The sequence below is a fragment of the Plecotus auritus genome (genome assembly GCF_963455305.1).
Source record: "Plecotus auritus genome assembly, chromosome: 7".
In the NCBI taxonomy this organism is placed as follows: Eukaryota; Metazoa; Chordata; class Mammalia; order Chiroptera; family Vespertilionidae; genus Plecotus; species Plecotus auritus.
The window spans coordinates 3,381,604-3,401,553 of record NC_137774.1 but is presented as its reverse complement, the minus strand read 5'-3'; the positions used below and the strand labels follow the sequence as shown (position 1 = coordinate 3,401,553).

The following is a 19,950-nucleotide window of genomic DNA, read 5'->3' as shown; positions in this document are numbered from 1 at the left end:
TTACAAACCTTGGCCTACTGGGACAATGCTCTAACCAACTGAGCTAGCTGGCCAGGGCTGGTTCAGAATTCTTAAAATCACTTCCAATTTTCCATGATTCCCTGAGATAATGAATGGTTCATTTAAATTTAAGGCAAAATCACACAAACAAAACCCCCTTAGAATCTAGGAAATGTGCAGGTCTGCAACAGCTAACATCTGGTAACTCACTCCGAAGATTCTTTATAATTCTGTTTATTGTCATAGACCACAGAAATAGTTACTGAAAAATTTAATAAGTATGCACAGCTAAAATCAAAATTCCACCACCACCATTTTTATTGACATCAGAGAGGACAGGAGAGATAGAAACGTCAATGATGAGAGAGAATCATTGATTGGCTGCCTCCTGCACGCCCCCACACTGGGGATGGAGCCTGCAACCTGGGCATGTGCCCTGACCAGGAAATCGAACCGTAACCTCCTGGTTCATAGGTCAATGCTCAACCACTGAGCCACGCCAGCTGGGGGAAACCACCACCACCATTTTAAAATGAAAATATCATGCCCTAACTGGTTTGGCTCAGTGGATAGAGCATCAGCCTGCGGACTCAAGGGTCCCGGGTTCGATTCCGGTCAAGGGCATGTACCTTGGTTGCGGGTACATCCCCAGTGGGGGGTGTGCAGGAGGCAGCTGATGTTTCTAACTCTCTATCCCTCTACCTTCTTGTCTGTAAAAAATCAATAAAATATATTTTAAAAAATAAAATAAAAATAAAATGAAAAAATCATTTTAGTCATTGACTTGGTCTAATCCTCCAAGTAAAATATTGAGGCGTAAACATTCAGTTAGTTGAGATCTCTGAGTTACTCCATGAAAATGACCAAAACCTTTATGGGCATCAGGAGAATCAACAAGTCCTGCTCTCGGGTAGAATAATCAGTTTCCTGGCTCTGCTCCTTCTCCAGCCGCAGTAGCAGCTGCTGCTTCAAGGCAGCCTCTAACTCCAGGCATAGCTTCCACGTGTGTAAGAAGATCAGCAGCGTTAGGCAGATCTGCATCTATTCTCTCCCTTCCTAATAAGATGGATGGAAAGAACTGAGAAAGGGGAGCAGGGACTGAGCAGCATTCCCCAGAGAACTCTGGGGTCGTGAACTTGAACAGTTCTTTCTCCAGCCAAAGCCCTTCATTGAAGAAAGGCAAGGATGCAGATCTAACATGTTAACTTCAGGAATTACAAAATGCCTCGAGAGAGAGAGAACCTGGAACTCCGGGCAGTGAGTTCTCAGAGTGCATGTCAACACAGTTACCACCGCAACGGAAGTGTTCTGGAGTCAGCTGATACTGCAGACAAGAACAGGACAGGCCCCCAGGCTTTGGGGCCAAGTGTCCGGAGGCCAGCATTCAAACACTGAAATACCCCTCAGCACATACCTATCAGGGAACACAGCGCTCCAGGCACCTGAGGAAGAATCCACTTTCATCGTCACAAAGAGCACAAGTTCCCTATTGAACCTCAAACTTTGGAGTCCTGCTCAGAGTACTTGGACAAAAACTGAGATCAGTATCATCTAATAGGAAAATCTTGTTAACTCTACTCGATCTTGATCATCTTGGAGGAGACCAGGTTGAAGCTTACCTTTGTAATCTCTGAAAATCTAATTTACACAAAAGAACACAACACAGACTTATCTATGGCCAAGTCTGCCTCCTTAGGGACAGCAGACTGGACCTGCTGCTTCCTGTTCAGCACTCAACAAACCAGTTCTCCTAAATGGACCGGAGCGCGCCCGGCTCCCCAGACGGCAGCAACGCCAGCGGATGGTAGGCTGTGGCTCAGGCAGGCCTCACTCCTTTTGTTCTTAGTGCTCCCTAAACCTAATAAACCCGTTACCTTAAAGTCCTTCATAATTTGAACTTGTTTAATTATGTGGAACACTCTTGGCCTCTTGACAGTACAAATTAGTGAGGTTTTATTACATCTTTATTCTTTGATTACAGTGAGTCAAGTTCGAGACAAACATTCCAATATTAATAAAAATAGTATCAAATGTCAGGCTTAGTTTATTATTAGGTGCATGTATTTCAAACACAGATCCTGATTACAGATGTTCATCTGTGGGTAAGGTGCTTAAGCACTGATTTTGAAACAATTCTGTATTGAACAGGTCAATATCCAGTAATTTAAATATTATTTCTCAGAATCTGAACTACTGTCAAGAAACACTCAAATGAGATGAACATAGTGCTTTTTACTTCAATCTTAACACAATTATCTATTAATTCTCCTGGAGAGAGTAAGGCTTGTGTCAACAGACAAGAATTCCTGCTGGGCCTAAAATTCTCCTATTACTGGGACAGATTTTATGTTAGGTCCCCAGATAGGAATTAATTCCCATGAACTATAGCACTTCCTCAAGGACAACCAGTTTCCTGAGGCAGAAACAACTAGTTTCACAGACACCGTTAACAGGTTAAAAAAAAAATTAAAATCAAGTGATGTATTGTTTTACATTGATTTTAAGAATAAAACTCATTAAGAGATACATGTTTACCCTTTACATACAGAATGATTGTGTAAATTAGATTTCAGTTGAAAGGACAATTTAGCAGTTCAGAGAAAACTCCTAGAAACATACTGAAAATAAAACCAGATGTACAGTAAGAAGGATTCTATGCAACTTCCACTTATCCTTCAGCCATGGTTTCAGTGATTGTATTTTCGGATTCAAAATCAGAACACATGGCTGGCGAGGGGTTTTTCTGTGCTACCCTGGGTGTAAGAGGTGGTAACCTGAGTGATGCTTTCTGTCATGCCAGGTGCTGAAACCTCCAAGCGTGTTAATGGTTTAGCCAAAATGACAGCACGTATGAGATCTGGATTGTTCCAGGCTTTCCAGTTAATATGGTCACCGAAGTCACAGTAAGCGTAACCGAGAGCGCTCCCTACATTTCCTCCACCAGGAAGGAACGGTGCCTCTTTCTCCTTTCTTCACCTCCTTCAGGAGGTTGAGGAGGAGGAGGGCGGGAGATCAAACACCACTGACTGAGGTCCCATCAGCTGCCAAGGGTCCTCTGAGAGAGAACTCTGCTACCTACCTCTTCCCAAGATGTGGGGGACAAAGGGAGTGGCAGTGCTACTACAGTGACAACTTAGGGGTCCTTCAAATGGAAGATGAATTCCCAACTGCACAGGACCATGACCTTGCAGTGGGCCTGTGCTGAAGAAATCCTTGTGTTGGACAAATGCTACTATGAACAATCAGAAAATACATCAGCAATCAAGGGCAAGCAGGCAGACAATGTGTCAAGCACGGACTCACAGCGAACTTCCTGATTAGTTTATTTCTCCCAATCCGTTTTCTTCGGTTCTGCTTTTAAGCCAGGGCCCATGGTGGGAGGGGTAGGGCATTCAGCAGGAAAGCTCAGAAGGGTTCTACCCCACTTTATAAACACCTTTGCTTAAAAACACATATATCCAGTGATTAGCAATTAAGAAGTGAAAAATTAACTACTTAGTAGTTAAACTCTATGAATTATCAAAAGTTACGGCCTGGGATCAGCAGCGTTACAAAGGGAAATCATACTGCATTTCTTAAAGCTTTTTCTGAATGCTTAGCAGGTCTCTTTTAGTGTTAATTGCACTTAAAACATTTGTTTTTTCATTCAATCTCTGAAAGCTGTTCACTGTTTTCTTCGTTGATAAAGAGGAAAGGGTCAATTTATCATGTGCTCCAAAGCTCTCTGGATGGATCAAGATTCTGTGCAGGTTTGTGTGACAGGTGCAGGGGGTGTGGAGGACTGAGGTCGTGACCTTCAGAGCTTGGACTGCAGTGGCTTCAGGTGCTTGTAGAAAGATTCATGGACCTGAGGGGAGGCAGGGGGAGAATGACTGATCAGGAGCTTGCAGTGTAAAAGCACACTTTCTGTTGTTGTTAATCCTCACCTGAGGACGTTCTTCCACTGATTTTTAGAGAGTGAAAGCGAGGGATGGAGCGGGGAAGAGAGAGAAGAAAGAGAAGAGAGAAACATCGGACTGGGGCTGGGAATTGAACCTGAGACCCTTCAGTGCTTGGCCGATGCTCTAACCACTTAGCACACCGACCAGGGCTAAAAGAGCATACTTTTAACCAAGAAATTATCAGGGCCTTATTTGGATCCTGACCCAAAGAATTTGAAGTGTGGAGGGAAACAGAATTGAGCCAACTGGGAAACTCTAGGCATGGAGTACTTCATGATATAATCCTTCTCTTTTAGAGATACGTATTTATTGAAATACTAGTGGCCCGGTGCACGAAATTCTTGCACATTAAAAGGGGGACCCAGAGTCAAGTCCCCGCCCACCCACATGCGCCTCAAAATCGTATGAGACCCAGACCCGGCTGGCCCCTCCCCACATTGGGCTAGATCCAGACCCAGCCAGTCCCAACCTATCAAGCCCCACCAGGCAGGGGGCGTAGTCTCAGGTCCCCTGGCCCAGCGCCAGGATGGGGGGCATGGCCTGAGGTCCCCCAGATGGTGTGGGGGGCATGCTTTGAGGTCCCCCGTCAAGCCCCGCCAGGTGGGGGACACAGCCTGAGTCCCCTGTCAAGCCCTGCTGGGTGGGGGGCATGGCCTGAGGTCCCCTGTCAAGCCCTGCTAGGTGGGTGGGGGGGCGCAGCCTGAGTTCCCCCGACTCAGCACTGGGGGTGCACCTTGAGGCCCCCGTCAAGCCCCACTGGGTGGGGAGCACGGCCTGAGGTCCCCAGTCAAGCCCTGCCAGGCAGGGAGGCACAGCCTCAGGTCCCCTGGCCCGGTGCTGGGGCGGGGGGTGCGGCCTGAGGTCCCCCAGCCTGGCACTGGGGTAGGGGGAGCAGCCTGAGGTCCCCTAGCCCAGCACCAGGACGGGAAGTGCACCTTGAGGTCCCCCATCAAGCCCCGCAGGGGCGGGGGAGGTCATAGCCTCAGGTCCCTGTTGATTGCTTGTTAAGGCTACTTAAGGGAACTTGGCCTCAGCTGTGGGTGCAGCCATCTTTGTGATGGAGTGATGGTCAATTAGCATATGCCCTCTTTATTAGATAGGATTTATGGATGAAATTATCTGGCATCTTAGATCTGTTTCAAAATAATCCTTAGCAGTGGACATGGACAGTAGGGGGGGGTGAAGGCTTGTGCTGGGGGGAGAGGTCAATGGGGGAAAAAGGAGACATATGTAATACTTTCAACAATAAAGAAGCCTATCTAATAAAAGAGTAATATGCAAATTAACCATCACTCTGCTACACCCACAAGCCACACCCACCAGCCAATCAGGAGAAAGTATGCAAATCAACCCAACCAAGATGGCTCCGGCCATGGAGCGAGCAGGAGGCTTGGGTTTCCCGGGCAATAGAGGAAGCCAAGCTTTCCACACACCCTGGCCAGCCCAGGCCTCCACTCAAGGCTACTAAGTTTCAATTATAGAAGATAAATAAATCCCAACAAAAATGGCTGTGGCCACGGAGCAAGCAGGAGGCTTGGCTCCACTCAAGGCTACAAAGTTTCAATTATAGAAGATAAATAAATCCCAGATACCAGGGCCTCCGCTTGGGTCGCCAGGGGGCGTGGCCGGCCTGCAAACCACCACAGGCCCCTCGCCCAGGCCGCCCCACACCCCAAGGGAAACCCCACCCTGATCCGGGGCACTGTTCAGGGCAAACCAGCTGGCCCCCACCTGTGCACCAGGCCTCTATCCTATCTAATAAAAGAGTAATATGCAAATTGACCGTCATCCCAACACACAAGATGGCTGCCCCCATGTGGACACAAGATGGCCACCCCAAGATGGCCAGCAGGGGAGGGCAGTTGGGAGGGACCAGGCCTGCAAGGGAGGGCAGTTGGGGGTTATCAAGCCTGTAGGGGAGGGCAGTTAGGGATGACCAGGCCAGCAGAGGAGGGAAGTTGGGGGCAACCGGGCCTGCAGGGAAGGGCAGTTGTGGGGGACCCAGGCCTGCAGGGGAGGGCAGTTAGGGGTGACCAGACCTGCAGGGAGGGCAGTTAGGGGCAATCAGGCTGGCAGGGGAGCAGTTAGGCATCAATCAGGCTGGCAGGGGAATGGTTAGGGGGTGATCAGGCTGGCAGGCAGAAGCGGTTAGGGGCAATCAGGAAGGCAGGCAAGCGAGCAGTTGGGAGCCAGCAGTCCTGGACTGTGAGAGGGATGTCCGACTGCCTGTTTAGGCCCGATCCTACTGGGATCGGGCCAAAATGGGCAGTCAGACATCCCTCGAGGGGTCCCAGATTGGAAAGGGTGCAGGCTGGGCTGAGGGACACCCTCCCTCCGTGCACGAATTTCGTGCACCGGGCCTCTAGTTAAAAATAATAGTAAGCCTTAGGAGGAGAGGGTGGAGGCTGGCTGTAAGTAGACAATAGTTGCAGCATGACCTGGGGCACGTGGTGCTGTAGTGCAGTCTTCTCCTTTTGTGTATGTTTGGAAAACTTGAACGACTTACTAAATAGTCAAGGTAGTCAAACCTGCTCGCTGCAGGAATGACCCAGTTCCCTTCTGAACCTGCTGCTTGAGTAACCGACTGTCCGAGGCGAGCTTCAAAGCTTTTACAGACGGACCCGCCCGAGGTCTTTGCTGTCTAACAGGGACCTGAAGCACCACCCCGGTGAGAGGACACTGCTCGCTACCTCGGCTTTGTTGAGCGGGGAGGTCTTGGCCCACTCGAACAGGTTCTCGTACACGTTGCCATCATAGCGGCCCAGCACGGAGCCCAGCGACGCATCCTGGAAATCAAACGCATCGACCAGCGTGACAGCGTCTGGGCGGATCACGGTCAGTAACTCCTTGATGCGCTGGTGCACCTGGGTGACCTGAGAGTCTGTCAGGATGTTCTCCTGCAAGAAACAAAACACGCAAACGGCGTGTGTGTGTGTGTGTGTGTCCGTCCAGGGGTGGGCAACGGGAGGTTCACGGTTACGTCGTGACGCTCTTTTGAGTTAATGACGCTGTTGTAATAATCAAAACCTGCATGTCTTTTTCCATACGACCTGCAAACCTATGTTTGCCCGCCCCTGTATGTAGACAGCTCGATATATTATATGCATGCACAACTATAAATCAGACCACAATCATTTCTCTACAAAAAAAAAAAAAGAAGCCTTCAACTTAAGAAAATACTGACCTGAAGAAAATCCCCCGCCTTCTGGCTGATCCCGTACAGAGAATACAAGAGGCACAGATTCCTCAAGACGGCCTGGAGGGACTTATCCTGAATTTTGAGGAGCTGCTCCGAGAAGAGCTTTACGGTCACGTAGTGGCAGTGCGCCTGCAGAGAGAGGGCAGCAGAGGTGAGAACGCTGCGGGACTCGCCACCCGCGGCAGCGTCTGCCGGAGAGCGAGGCGGGTGGCGGCGTGAGGGCCGGCCGGGAGCGCAGCGCCATCACTGACCTCACTTGCTCGCACGAGGTCCACGGAAGTCAGGTTCCACGCGACCTCCTTGCTTTTCCTGTGACTCACTTCAGTCTGAAGGTTTTTGGCAGCGATTTCTACTAATCTGTTAAGAAATGACAGAAAACTGAAGCTCGGAGGGAGGGATCCATGGTGCCCACGCCGCCCTCCTCTTGCTTCAGGCCCCCAGCCCGAGGCCCCTCGGCTGCCCCGAGGGGAGCTCACCTGGCCGCCCGGAGCCGATAGGCTTCGGTGAGGCTGTGGGGGCTGTCGATGTCCACCACGGTGGGCCACACGGCCACCTGCTGCGGCTGGATGCGCTGACTGGGCAGGTCGTTCAAGTAGGACACCATGCCACACACCAGCTTTCCCGAGTGCACCTGGTCGTAGCTTTTCATCAGAAACCTAAAGCCATACACACGCTTTCAGCAGCCTGCTTCGTGTGAAACAGGAATGAAACCAAACCTTCAGGAGGTGTAAGTTACGGGGCAGGTGAGTTTCGCACTCACTAGTCTGATCACAAGATCAACAGAGGGGGTCCGGGGAGAAGGCACAATGACGTCTTTCAGGAACACATTTAACGTGAAGAGAAAACACGGTAACCGGAGCCGGTGGGAAGGACTCGAACGCTCTAGCTAACAGGCCAGTCATCGCGGTCCAGACTCACCGGGCCGTCTGCAGCATCATGACGGTGTTTTCTCCCTCGAAGGTGCAGGTCGGGGTGAAGGTGACGTAGATGTTCGGGAGGCCGCTGCAGTGAGAGTAGCCGTGCCCGCCACAGGCCATCCGACACGCTTCGATGGCGGTGTTAGTGGTCCAGGAGGTGAAAGCCTTCAGCCCAGCGGTGAGGGCATGAAGCTGAGGGCAAGCAAGGGCCGTCAGAACGTGTGCGCTGACAGCTGAGTTCCAGGAGAAACACGAACCCTCCCCTGCCAGCGCTGGTCGCTTTCAAAATCACCTGCCACGCGTGTATCGGAAGCAGCGTGGGCATCTACTGGCCTGATCGCGCCCACTCCCACTCCCACACTTGGAACTGCTCTACTTGGCAGAAAGTCCCCACTATGTTCCCTTCATTAACAGACGACCAACATGGTGCAGCGCTTCGGAAACTTAAAGACCAAACCCACAGCCCAACCGGCGTGGCTCAGTGGTTGAGCGTCAACCTATGGACCCGGAGGTGATGGTTCGATTCTCAGTCAGGGCACATGCCCGGGTTGTGGGCTCGATCCTCAGTGTGGGGCGTGCAGGAGGCAGCCAATCAATGATTCTCTCTCTCATCATTGATGTTTCTCTCTCTCTTCTCTGAAATCAATAAAATGATAAAAATAAACCCTACATGTGTTCATAGCTAACTCCATTCAATCGGAAGAATTTTTTGGATCTTTTGAGAATACATGGACCATTCAAGAAATCCCAATGTGTGCTTCCTCCGGACACTATCTAACAGGCAAACACGAAAGAGAAGGGTGCCCACGAGTGCACGAGCCTCCACACGCACCTCGGGCAGCTCACTCAGGTCCCCGTGGCCAATGTCTTCATTAATGCGATGATAGGTCTCCTTCATGTAGGCGCCTACAAAATGGAAGGCGTAGGCAGTGGCCAGCAGTGGGAAGAGTTTATATTGCTGGGTTTGAAAATCCAAAATCTGTGGTTCCGGTTCACTAAAATATATAGAAAAAGGGAAAAAATTACATACATATACAGAACTGACTCTGCGCCAGGTTCTAGTCTAAGCACTTTGGTATATTAACTTATTTCATCCTCATAAAGACCCTGTGAGGTAACACTTATTACCCCATTTTACAGATGGGACAAGGAGAGGTCCAGGGCCCAGCTGCACTCACGCAGCTAGTAAGGGGCAGACCCTCGATTTACAATGAGACTATGTTGCCACAGAAGACACTCTTAACCCCCCGTCTTAGGTGGACACACGTTTCGAGCTGTGAAGTTCAGATCTTTCTGTCCTTCCAGCATGACTACAGAAACTATCTTACGGCAACATACAAAGGCAAAGTTAGTTAACGTCGTAGGAGGAAGGCAATGGTCAAGAGATCTAACCTGCTAACTAGATGGCTGAATAAATTATATTTTGACCACAACTATGGAGAAGACCCAAAGCACAGAATTAAACATTTAAATTCTAAGAAGGTCTGCTCTAACCAATTTCTTTATTCCTTCTTTTGGAGTGAAAGGTGATGCCCAAGTGGAAGGCAGTGGTAGGGATAAACTACGGGCATGGACACCACAGGGAGCCAAGTTCAATGTCACTTTCACCAAGGCCGATCTGTAGTTGTTAGTAGCAATTCGAATTTTCAAGCTGCCTTCATTGTTTTGAACATTTCCTGAGTAGAGCTCAAGTAATATTATTACTGTTTTTCTTAGCAGGTTAAGAAGAATGAAGTGGTACCCTCATCTTTCCGCTTAAGAAAAGGAAATCTAGCCCTAACCGGTTTGGATCAGTGGATAGAGCGTCGGCCTGCGGACTGAAGGGTCCCAGGTTCGATTCCGGTCAAGGGCATGTACCTGGGTTGCGGGCACATCCCCAGTGGGGGGCGTGCAGGAGGCAGCTGATCGATGTCTCTCTCTCATTGATGTTTCTAGCTTTCTATCCCTCTCTCTTCCTCTCTGTAAAAAAATCAATAAACTATTTAAAATAAGAAAAGGAAATCTAGGTTCTAAGTAGCAGGCCCCGTACGCTGCCACCTTAGCTAAGTTTATGGCCAGGGCGTCTTCTCTGCACCGCAGTTGGGGATTTGGTATCTGAACGGGCGCAAAGCCTGGAGTTCAGTAATGAGCCCACCCAGCCTCCGCCCTCACCCCGGCTTGATTTCAGACTGGTGCCTCACGGCGCTGTATCGGATGGCAATGGTGCAGGCCTTCGCCAGGCTCCGGGCAGCTTCTCCTACGAGGAAGGACCTGATGAACACCATGGTCCCGTAGGTCAGCTTGTTACTCACGGGCTTCACGTAGGTGCCATCAGGCTTCACCTGGGAAAGGACAGGGGGCTGAGGCTTCCTCTGTGAAACCCAAGAGGCAGCTTAGGCCAGGGGTTCTCGACGTGCGGTCCCAGAACGGCACAGGGGCATTGCCTGGGAACTTGTTTGAAACAGAAAGCCCTGGCCGGTGTGACTCAATTGGTCGGGCAGAGTCCCGGGCGCCGAAAGGTTGCTGGTGTGATTCCTGGTCAGGGCACAGGCCCAGGTTGCGGGCTCGATCCCAGATAGGGGGTGTGTGGGAGGCAGCCAGTCGATGTTTCTGCTCTCACATTGATGTTACTCTCTCTCTCCCACTCCCTTCCTCTCTAAAAATCAATGAAATAAAATAAATAAATAATCTCATTAAATCAGAAACTCTGGGGGCAAAGCACTGTGGATTTCAGCCGGCCCTGCAGATGATTCTAATGCGCCCTCAAGTTTGAGACCGCTGGTTTAGCCGACCAGAATATGCTCTTCAGACCTGCCAACGGCTTCTGGCTTCACTGTCATAATAAAAGCAGCATCAGAAGTAAAGCTATGGCCGAAACTGGTTTGGCTCAGTGGATAGAGCATCGGCCTGCGGACTGAAGGGTCCCAGGTTCGATTCCGGTCAAGGGCATGTACCTTGGTTGCGGGCACATCCCCAGTGGGAGGTGTGCAGGAGGCAGCTGATCGATGTTTCTCTCTCATCGATGTTTCTAACTATCCCTCTCCCTTCCTCTCTGTAAAATATATTAAAAAAAAAAAAAAAAAGAAGTAAAGCCATGTCAGTAGCTCCTAGAAACAGACCCTTTAACCCTGAGATCATCACCAGCCACAGCGACCCGAGCCCGACACCGCGGCTCCTCCTCTGTCTCACATACCTGGGCGTACTTCATCAGCATGTTTTCTCGGGGGATACGATAATGGTCCATCTTCAGGTAGCCATTATCCATCTCATCATAGCCGAATTTGGGACCAATGTCGCCAACGGTGATACCTACCACGAGAGAAAGGAAAGTCACCAGGGTCTATGCTCTGGAAATCCTGGCTGTCCCCACGCTCCTGTAGTTGTGTTTCATGCTTTCTGCAGAACGAAGTGCTCGGTTTGAGTTTTTATCTCCACGTCAGATGAACAACTCTAACCTGGCAAAGGCTTGTGGGTTCCAATTTCACGAATAGGTACAATGAAGGCATGTAATCCATAGCATTTCCCCTGGGTGTAGAGCTGGGCTAGTACTATCGCATGATTTGAAGTCTTTCCAACTGCAACATCAAAAAAACAAGAGACACAAGTGAGCCATTCTGACATGATCCAAGGGACAGAAATGAAAGAGAAAACATGTTAAATGTAACGCTAGACTCTCAGCAGTGTGCCAGAAAGCCTTTCCTATGACAGCGCCACCCTAGTTTTCAGAAGAAAATCTATGTAAGATGAGAGTTATTAAAATGTATGGAACTCTGGCAGAGCAATCCTTCATTTCCATATACACTGAGTGGCCCGATTATTATGATCTCTGAATGCATAATAATCTGGCCACTCAGTGTATATATATATATTTATTAGAGGCCCGGTGCATGAATTCATGCATGGGTGGGGTCCGGCCAGCCTGGCCAGGGGGAGGGGACATGGGCGGTTGGCCAGCCTGCCTGCTGGTCGAACTCCTGGTGGAGGGGACAATTTGCATATTAGCCTTTTATTATATAGGATATACACTGAGTGGCCAGATTATTATGCGTTCAGAGATCATAATAATCTGGCCACTCAGTGTATAATGTGAATAACAAAATCCTTCAAGCACTAACACCATCTGAAATATATATTCTAAGACAATGACTCAGAATGGAAGACAATATTAAATGAGTTTCATGTCAAACTTATTTATAATAAAAATCTGAATAAACTCAAGTGCTTTTCAATACAGAAATGACTAACCAAACAGGGAGTACAGAGCTACCTGAATGATGACGATATAAAGCACGCTAATACTCAGACATGCTTCGATGAAAGCTGAGAAAAGCAGAGTGAGACAGCTCTCCCTTCTGCGCTATGTAAGGTATAAGTATCTGTAACGCGCTCAGCAGAACGTCAAATAGCTTAGAATAGTTAAGCCTGAAGAGTTTTTCTATTAAGAAAAGGAAGTTTTTTCTATATTTCCAAACGATATTCTCACAGAAGCTCTCCATTCTAAACATGATCTTAAAACATCCAGTAACTGTTGAAAGCTCACTTACGTCCACCAGGCCACCACTTGATGGAGGTCACAGTAGGGCTGTTGAGAATAAACTCCTGCGTTTCAGGGTCATATGTGGCTGTGGTTTCCAGGCCTCGCAGATGAGTCCCTAAGGAAATAAATCACATCACGTCAGCTAAATAAGGGAAAATAGGTACAGAGTCAGGTCTCCTGGCCAGGCCTCTACGCTCCAGTATCTCAGAGGGTAACAGCTCTAACAACAATACAGCGTTTTTAGATGAGCTACCCATGGTTGATAACCAAGATACGTAACTCCCTGTACTTAACCAGGTAACATCATTTAGAGCAACCAAAAGTAAAAGTGAAGGCAACTTAGAGTCCTAGTTTCTAAGATCCCAGGACGTGAGTTTCACAGTTAACTGCCCCTTTAAGCCCCTCTCTAAGTGTGAGTATGCCAATTTCAACGCAGATGATTGTGTTTTCCTCACCAACTACGTGAGAGGAAGAGACTCTCCAGCTAAAGGTCTTGTAAACGGAGCGTTTCTTTCAGAAGAATTGCTAGGATGGCAAACAAGATCGGAAAAAGGAGTCACATTTGGGGAACAGACCTAGGCCGTGCCTCGCCCTGGCCGGCTCACTGGTGTGACCAGGAGGAGCTCCCGGTGCCATGTGTACTGAAGGGGGTGGGGAGTCATGCTTTAAGTCCCAATGCAGAGGGCCAGTTCTCTTAAAGACTTCCAGGCAGATGTTCTAAGTGTCGCTCTCCCTCAGAACACGAACAGCTGTGTCACGCTGGATGGATCTCACTAACACGGAAACTCTCAAACCTTTAGAAACTTCCCAGGTGAACAGCAGCCACGCCAGTTTACGTGTGACCCACAACCTTCCCAGAGTGGGAATCAAGGAAACAGGCACGGAGACTCCTTTCACCACGGCAGCAGCTTTTTGAGAGAATGAGGCAACACTGAACAGAACCGATGATGACCAAGTGTTTTCAAATGCACATCTGAACCAAATGGCATTCCACTTTGAGCCCTGAACACCCTGCCAAGCAGCACTCAGCACCGAAGCCAGAAGACAAAGCAGCTATAACATGAGATGAAGCCACACAGAAATAAGATGCAAACGGCAACTACACAGACCAGGTGTCCTGAAACCTCTGAGAGAAAACGAGAAGCCAGAGCGAACGAAGGACAAAGCCAGAGAGGAGCCAACCGCCTGGAGGCACAGCTGATCTTGTTCTTCCTTTTGGCTAATCCTCACCCCAGAATATTGTTTCCCATTGATTTTTAGAGAGAATGGAAGGGAGGGAGGGAGGGGTACCGACAGAGAGAGAGAGAGCGAGAGAGAGAAACATTGATGTGAGGGACACATCAATTGGCTGCCTCCTGCACACACCCCAACCAGGACTGGGATCGAACCTGCAACTCAGTGTGAGCCCTTGACCTGGAATTGAGCCAACAACCCTTCAGCGTAAGGGCCGACGCTCCAACCATTGAGCAACATCGGCCAGGGCACAGCTAATCTTATTTGTCTGAACTCTGGCTAAGCTAGCTTTAGAACTTCACTGCATTTACTGAGTCAAGACATAAGTAACTTCCAGGTGTAAAATGCTGCATGTTTGGGTTACATAAACCACTCACTTCACATCAGCAAATCAAAGAGCACACATACTATAAATCTGTATTTCTTCTGGAATTTCTGCCAGTTCCTGATGTATCAGTAGTAAGGGTAATCAGATAGTAACGAAGAAAGATGGGTTCAGAGTCTATATGCATACATCCTACGCAACTTCAGTGAACCTGAAAAACCACTTAGCAAGGCCTGACTTGTCATTATTGACCTTTTAACGGGGAAGCCATGGAAAAGAAACATCAGCCTATCTCTGTGATCGTGTAACCTTTCACTTTCACTGACCAAAGCAATGTCTTTGCCAAGGCTTGTATGCTGAAAAACCTGGCTTCTACAGAAAGATCGCATGTCAACAGCTCGTACATGCCATCGCTAGCACGTGGCGGGCATGCCACATGTGCTAAGCGTGCAGCGCCCCGCCCCACCCAGAACGTAGACTGAATGCACCGTACCATGGCCCATCTCTGTCTGGGCATAAGTGCCAATGACCTCCAAGTTCCAGGCGGGCATGAAGAAGCGCTCCTGCTGTTCCGCAGTCGCCTGGTGAAGCAAGGTGGGCAGGAACATGCCCAAGTGGAGATCCAGAGGCGAGGGCCCTCGGTGCGCAAAGCTTCGAAGGCACACCGAGGTGGGCATTTGAGAAGAGCCATCGGGTGGGAGAGAAGCAGCAATGTGGACAGACAGATCGAGGAGAGGAGAGAAAAAACAAGCTTCTGTGAGTACGCATTAGTGGGGGGCTTCACCACGTGTCAGAGCACCGCCCCTTTCTGCATTACTTGCTAACGTGGCCGTTTCCCTGTCTCTTCGTACAGCACTCAGCTCTCAAACTGCTCCGTGTGGCGGCACTGACTGCCATTTCAAAGCCTGTGCGGCCCAAACCGTGTGAGCAAGGCCGGGGGCTCCGGCTGCCATTCAATCAAAGGAGGGGAGAAATCCGAAGAGGGTGCGCGGAAGGCGGCATTCCGGCTGCGCACTGCTTTGCTCTGCAGAGCAGCTGAGACAGGGCTCGGTCGCTCTCTCGGGGAGGTCTGCCGAGGTCCGATTTCAGCCATGCTGGCCTCTTCTGTCCGGCCGCCCAACAGCCAGCGCCGCCCCTCGTGCCTCAGCTGTGCGCATCTCGCTCGGGTTCCTCATCGAGATCTAGCCTCATGCCACGGAAACAGCTTAATACAAAAACTGGCAGTGCTCTTGACCCCAATACATGTCAGAAATTAAAAAACATGCAATTTCTAGTGAAGACCACACCATCAACCACAAGTAACAGATGCATGGCTAACAAGCTCTCCATTGTGCTCTATGGGGATTGTCACTGAGGATAAGAAGCATCTTCGGAGTAATTTCAATTCCACTTACTAAAGTCATCCTTTCCCACCTAAAATCTGCAGATGCCTTGGACTTTTGTGTGAATTTATCTTAATGGGAAATAGTTCTCTATGCCTTCTACAAGCCCTTGTATTTTTTTTTAATTTTGAGAGAGAAACATGGATTGGCGAGAGCAACGTCAAGGGGCTGCTTTCTGCATGCCCCGACTGGTAGATGCTCCCTGGTCAGGGCACATGCAAGGATCAAGCAATGAGTGCATGAGTAAGTGGGACCCTCTCTCCCTTCCTCCTCCCTCCCTAAAAAGAAAATAAAGACCCTTATCGCCTACACACATCTCCTAGTCTAGTGTCCCTGCGTTGAGGACAATGATGAGGACGCTAGAGACTTGCCGAAACCAGAGCTGTCCCTGGAAACGTCCAGTAAGGTGTGAGCACTGGTGGAAACTGGGTGAAAGGTCCCCGGGACCGCTCCATGCTATTGCTGCAACTTCCGAGGAATCGACAATCATTTCAAAATGATCAGTTAAAAAAAACACGCTCAAGGATGAGAGAGCACCTCTCACTCACTATCAAGAATGCCAGCTGGCCGAAACCGGTTTGGCTCAGTGGATAGAGCGTCGGCCTGCGGACTGAAGGGTCCCGGGTTCGATTCCGGTCAAGGGCATGTACCTTGGTTGCGGGCACATCCCCAGTGGGAGGTGTGCAGGAGGCAGCTGATCGATGTTTCTCTCTCATCGATGTTTCTAGCTCTCTATCCCTCTCCCTTCCTCTCTGTAAAATATCAATAAAATATATTTTTTAAAAAAAAAGAATGCCAGCTGTCCCCTTTTTAAAAGCGCGGTGGCTGGGGAGCAAAATAAATGTATGCCTGGGGCCTGAAAAGAAAACACCGCTTTGAACTAGGGCTGACAGCGGTGGCCAGGGCCCAGGCGCAGCGGAGAGGCCGATTTGCATTACTAGAAACCAGGGCTGCGCCTGGGGAGGGGGGGCCCCATCAGACACCCGGGAGGCGGGCAGCGGAGTGCGGCATTACGGAATAATACCGCACAACAAGGGCTACCACAAACCCACGCGTAGGACACGGGTAATACCACTACAGCAGAAGCTGTTCTTGAGACTGAAGAATGTCATTTAGAAGGGGATGGAATTTAGGCCTGTTACAAGGAGAACGTGATCTTAGACAATTCTTTGACTTAAATATTTGTTGTAAAAAGTCATGCATAATGAAGATTATAATAAAAAAATTTTAGAGAGAGGGGGATGGAGGGAGGCTGAGAGAGAGAAAAACATCGATTTGTTGTTCCACTTATTTACGCATTCAGTGGTTAATGCTTGCATGTGCCGCAACCGTGGTGCATGCAGATGATGCTCTAACCAACTGAGCTACCCGGCCGGGGCTTTATATACCACTAGAGGCCCGATGCACGAAATTCGTGCAAGAGTAGGCCTTCCTTCTCCCAGCGGCTTCCTTCTGGCACCAGGACCCGGGCTTCCCTCTGGCACTGGGACCCGGGCTTCCCTCTGGCACCTGGGACCGGGCTTCCCTCTGGCACCTGGGACCGGGCTTCCCTCTGGCACTGGGACCTGGGCTTCCCTCGGCTTCCCTCTGGCACCGGGACCCGGGCTTCCCTCTGGCACCGGGACCCGGGCTTCTCTCTGGCACTGGGACCTGGGCTTCCCTCGGCTTCCCTCTGGCACCCAGGACCCGGGCTTCCCTCTGGCCTTCCCTCTGGCACCCGGGACCCGGGCTTCCCTCGCAGCCCCGGCTTTGTCCGGAAGGCTGTCCGGTCTAATCAGCATATTACGCCTTTATGATTATAGATTTTACATTTTACTTGGTGAAGCACTAGAGTTAATTCTTTTAAAACCATAACACTGAAGGCCTTTCCAGTCAACACCGAGGACAAAATGATGTGGTGGATAAGGTCGGAGACAGGAAGAAATAAAAAGAACACCATCGTTCATAAATGGTTTTAGAAACGCTGTAAGCCTTAGCCGGGTAGCTCGGTTGGCTGGAGCATTGTCCCCATACACCAAGGCTGTGGGTTCGATCCCTGTCAGAGCACATACAAGAAGCAACCAATGAATGCAAAAATAAGTGGAACAACACCTCTCTCTCTCTCTCTCTCTCTCTCTCTCTCTCTCTCTCTCAAATCAATAAATAAAATTTTTAACAAAGAAAGAAAAGCTATAGGCTATAAAGAAAAAAAAAATCACTGCATTCTTATTGATTAGGACCATTCAAGTAGAAACACCAGAGAAGAGATTTACAAAATCAACAAAATATTTAAAATGTGTTAAGTAACTTAGCTCAGGATATTAAAAATTTAATTAGGAAAAAATATATACCTAATAACATGAATAAAAAAGATAAGAACAAAAAAGAAATTGCTAATTCCTGGCTGAAAGGACTAAATAAATCACAAGGATTTAATGTAACATGGATTTTAAGTTCCTGTAGAATAAATTTTATGACTTGATAAACTGCAATCAGAATTCATCTAGAAGAATAAGTATGCAAAGTACACCAAATACATGTATCTTGAAATGTAACAATAGTTGTAGGCTTAGCCTATCAGATTTTAAAATATCTTACAAAGCAGCCATGAGCCAGAGTTTATGATGCTAGGAGGAAAACAAAGGAAGAAACAAATGACTGTAATATATTTAAGATTCTAGAAGTAAATTGAAACTATTATAAAACTATTATAAGATGAACCAGAGCCCTGACTGGTTTGGCTCAGTGGATAGAGCGTCGGCCTGTGGACTGAGGGGTCCCAGGTTCGATTCCAAGGGCATGTGCCTTGGTTGCGGGCACATCCCCGGTGGGGGGTGTGCAGGAGGCAGCTGATCGATGTTTCTTTCTCATCGATGTTTCTAACTCTCTATCCATCTCCCTTCCTCTCTGTAAAAAATCAATAAAATATATTAAAAAAAAAAAAAAAGATGAACCAGAAAGAACATAACAATGGTGATGAGCTAAGAGTTAATAAACATAAAACAGTAAGGGATCATTCATCACTCTATAGCATACATAGGTCAAAGCACTGAATATCAAACCAACAAGATTGGGAGAAAATAGAACACTTACACCTACTCAGAGAAGGGGGCATTGAACACATACGGCCAAATGTTTAATGAAACAGAGGCAACAGAAAAAATATTGCAAGGGTACAGTATACTCATATAAGATCAACATGGATATTCCATTTAATCGATACTCAAAGTAAAAAATTCAGTTTTATACTTGGGAAATGCAGACAGTAAGCCAAAACATGTAATAATATCTAGGCACACTAGCATTGGAAAATTAAAACTCTTAACTCTTAGATACATGTTAATGTAGCAACACGAAGTTACAGTAGCCATGCTGATGAGGCTATGGAGATACAAGTATACTAAAAAGTTGCTAAATATATTGCACACTGGTTCTATGTTTCAGGAAAAGTATTGAACGATGCAATAAAAGCTAAGAAGTTGACACTGTAATTTCTAACAGTGGGAAAGGAGACGAGCCCAAATACCTAGGGAGCGAGTCTCCTGGGAAGTCCCAAAAGGGAAGGGACTCACCCAGGAGAAAGGACAGAGACTGTTGGGGAGACAGAGCAGTGAAGATACAGGGGGAAAAAGATCACTGACTTACAAATTCAAGTTCACTATTTTTCAAGTTTCAGGGGGAGAAAGATGCTATGGGAATTTGCAAAGATACTGCACCATCTTCATGGACGATCACTACGTATGGTATAAGCTGCATTTTCCTTAATAGCAATAACAATAATAACAGTCAGTAATAGAAATGACACGCAAGAAGAGTCACTAGGGAGTGACCAGAACGTGACATGATCAAGTACCTGTGAAGACCACACATACTACCTGCTTTGCGACCTGGAGCAGTGTCTGGTCAGGATGGTTAACGCTGGGCCACACACATTCTAGGTGACCCCTTCAGCACGCAAACCCTAGGGTCAGGGTGCTCCCCTCTGCCCAGACCTCTGCCTTGGGCTCGCAGACCCACAGACCAAATGCGTGTCAGAATCTGTGTGCCCACACAGACTTATGCATATTTAGGGGGAAGCTAGTCCAGAGGCAAGAGAGAAAACTGGTGACTGAGACTTTCGGCAGGCGATGGAATTCTAAGATTCTTGACAATCCTGGAATAAGCATGAGCAATACTGAGTCTCTCCCCGGCTCAGTGGCTACTCCGAGGTGAAGGATAGTTCTGTGCGAACACTTTAGGTAACCGTTGTTGATCAATGTTCCAAAGTCTCAGGACTTCGATGAACTAATAGAATGACTGCTTCCCTGGAAAAGAACAGCAGTCAGTGAAGGACAGCTGACACCAATGGGAACCAAATTCCAGCAAGAAACAGGACCTAATCCTAAAATACTGTTCTCCAAGCAGTGACTTTCCACCTTTTTCATCTCATGCACACACAGAGTAATTACTAAAATTCTG

At 48.4% G+C, this 19,950-nt stretch overlaps 1 protein-coding gene across 2 annotated transcripts in view; it reads right to left on the bottom strand.

Annotated features, from left to right (window-relative positions):
* Positions 1-1,946: 1,946 nt before the first annotated feature.
* ACOX1 (acyl-CoA oxidase 1) overlaps positions 1,947-19,950 on the bottom strand; it is a 26,100-nt gene continuing 8,096 nt past the window's right edge. Inside the window, exons 3-14 of one of the 2 annotated variants that reach the window (XM_080677533.1) lie at positions 14,625-14,782; positions 12,581-12,688; positions 11,492-11,611; positions 11,230-11,345; positions 10,209-10,378; positions 8,890-9,052; positions 8,059-8,249; positions 7,617-7,796; positions 7,392-7,497; positions 7,126-7,269; positions 6,632-6,838; positions 1,947-3,847 (exon numbers count right to left, since the gene is read on the bottom strand). In XM_080677533.1, coding sequence (XP_080533659.1) covers positions 3,797-3,847; positions 6,632-6,838; positions 7,126-7,269; positions 7,392-7,497; positions 7,617-7,796; positions 8,059-8,249; positions 8,890-9,052; positions 10,209-10,378; positions 11,230-11,345; positions 11,492-11,611; positions 12,581-12,688; positions 14,625-14,782 — 1,714 coding nt within the window. In that variant the 3' untranslated portion in view covers positions 1,947-3,796. The remainder of the gene's footprint in view (positions 3,848-6,631; positions 6,839-7,125; positions 7,270-7,391; positions 7,498-7,616; positions 7,797-8,058; positions 8,250-8,889; positions 9,053-10,208; positions 10,379-11,229; positions 11,346-11,491; positions 11,612-12,580; positions 12,689-14,624; positions 14,783-19,950) is intronic. The other variant, XM_080677532.1, reaches the window with a different exon arrangement.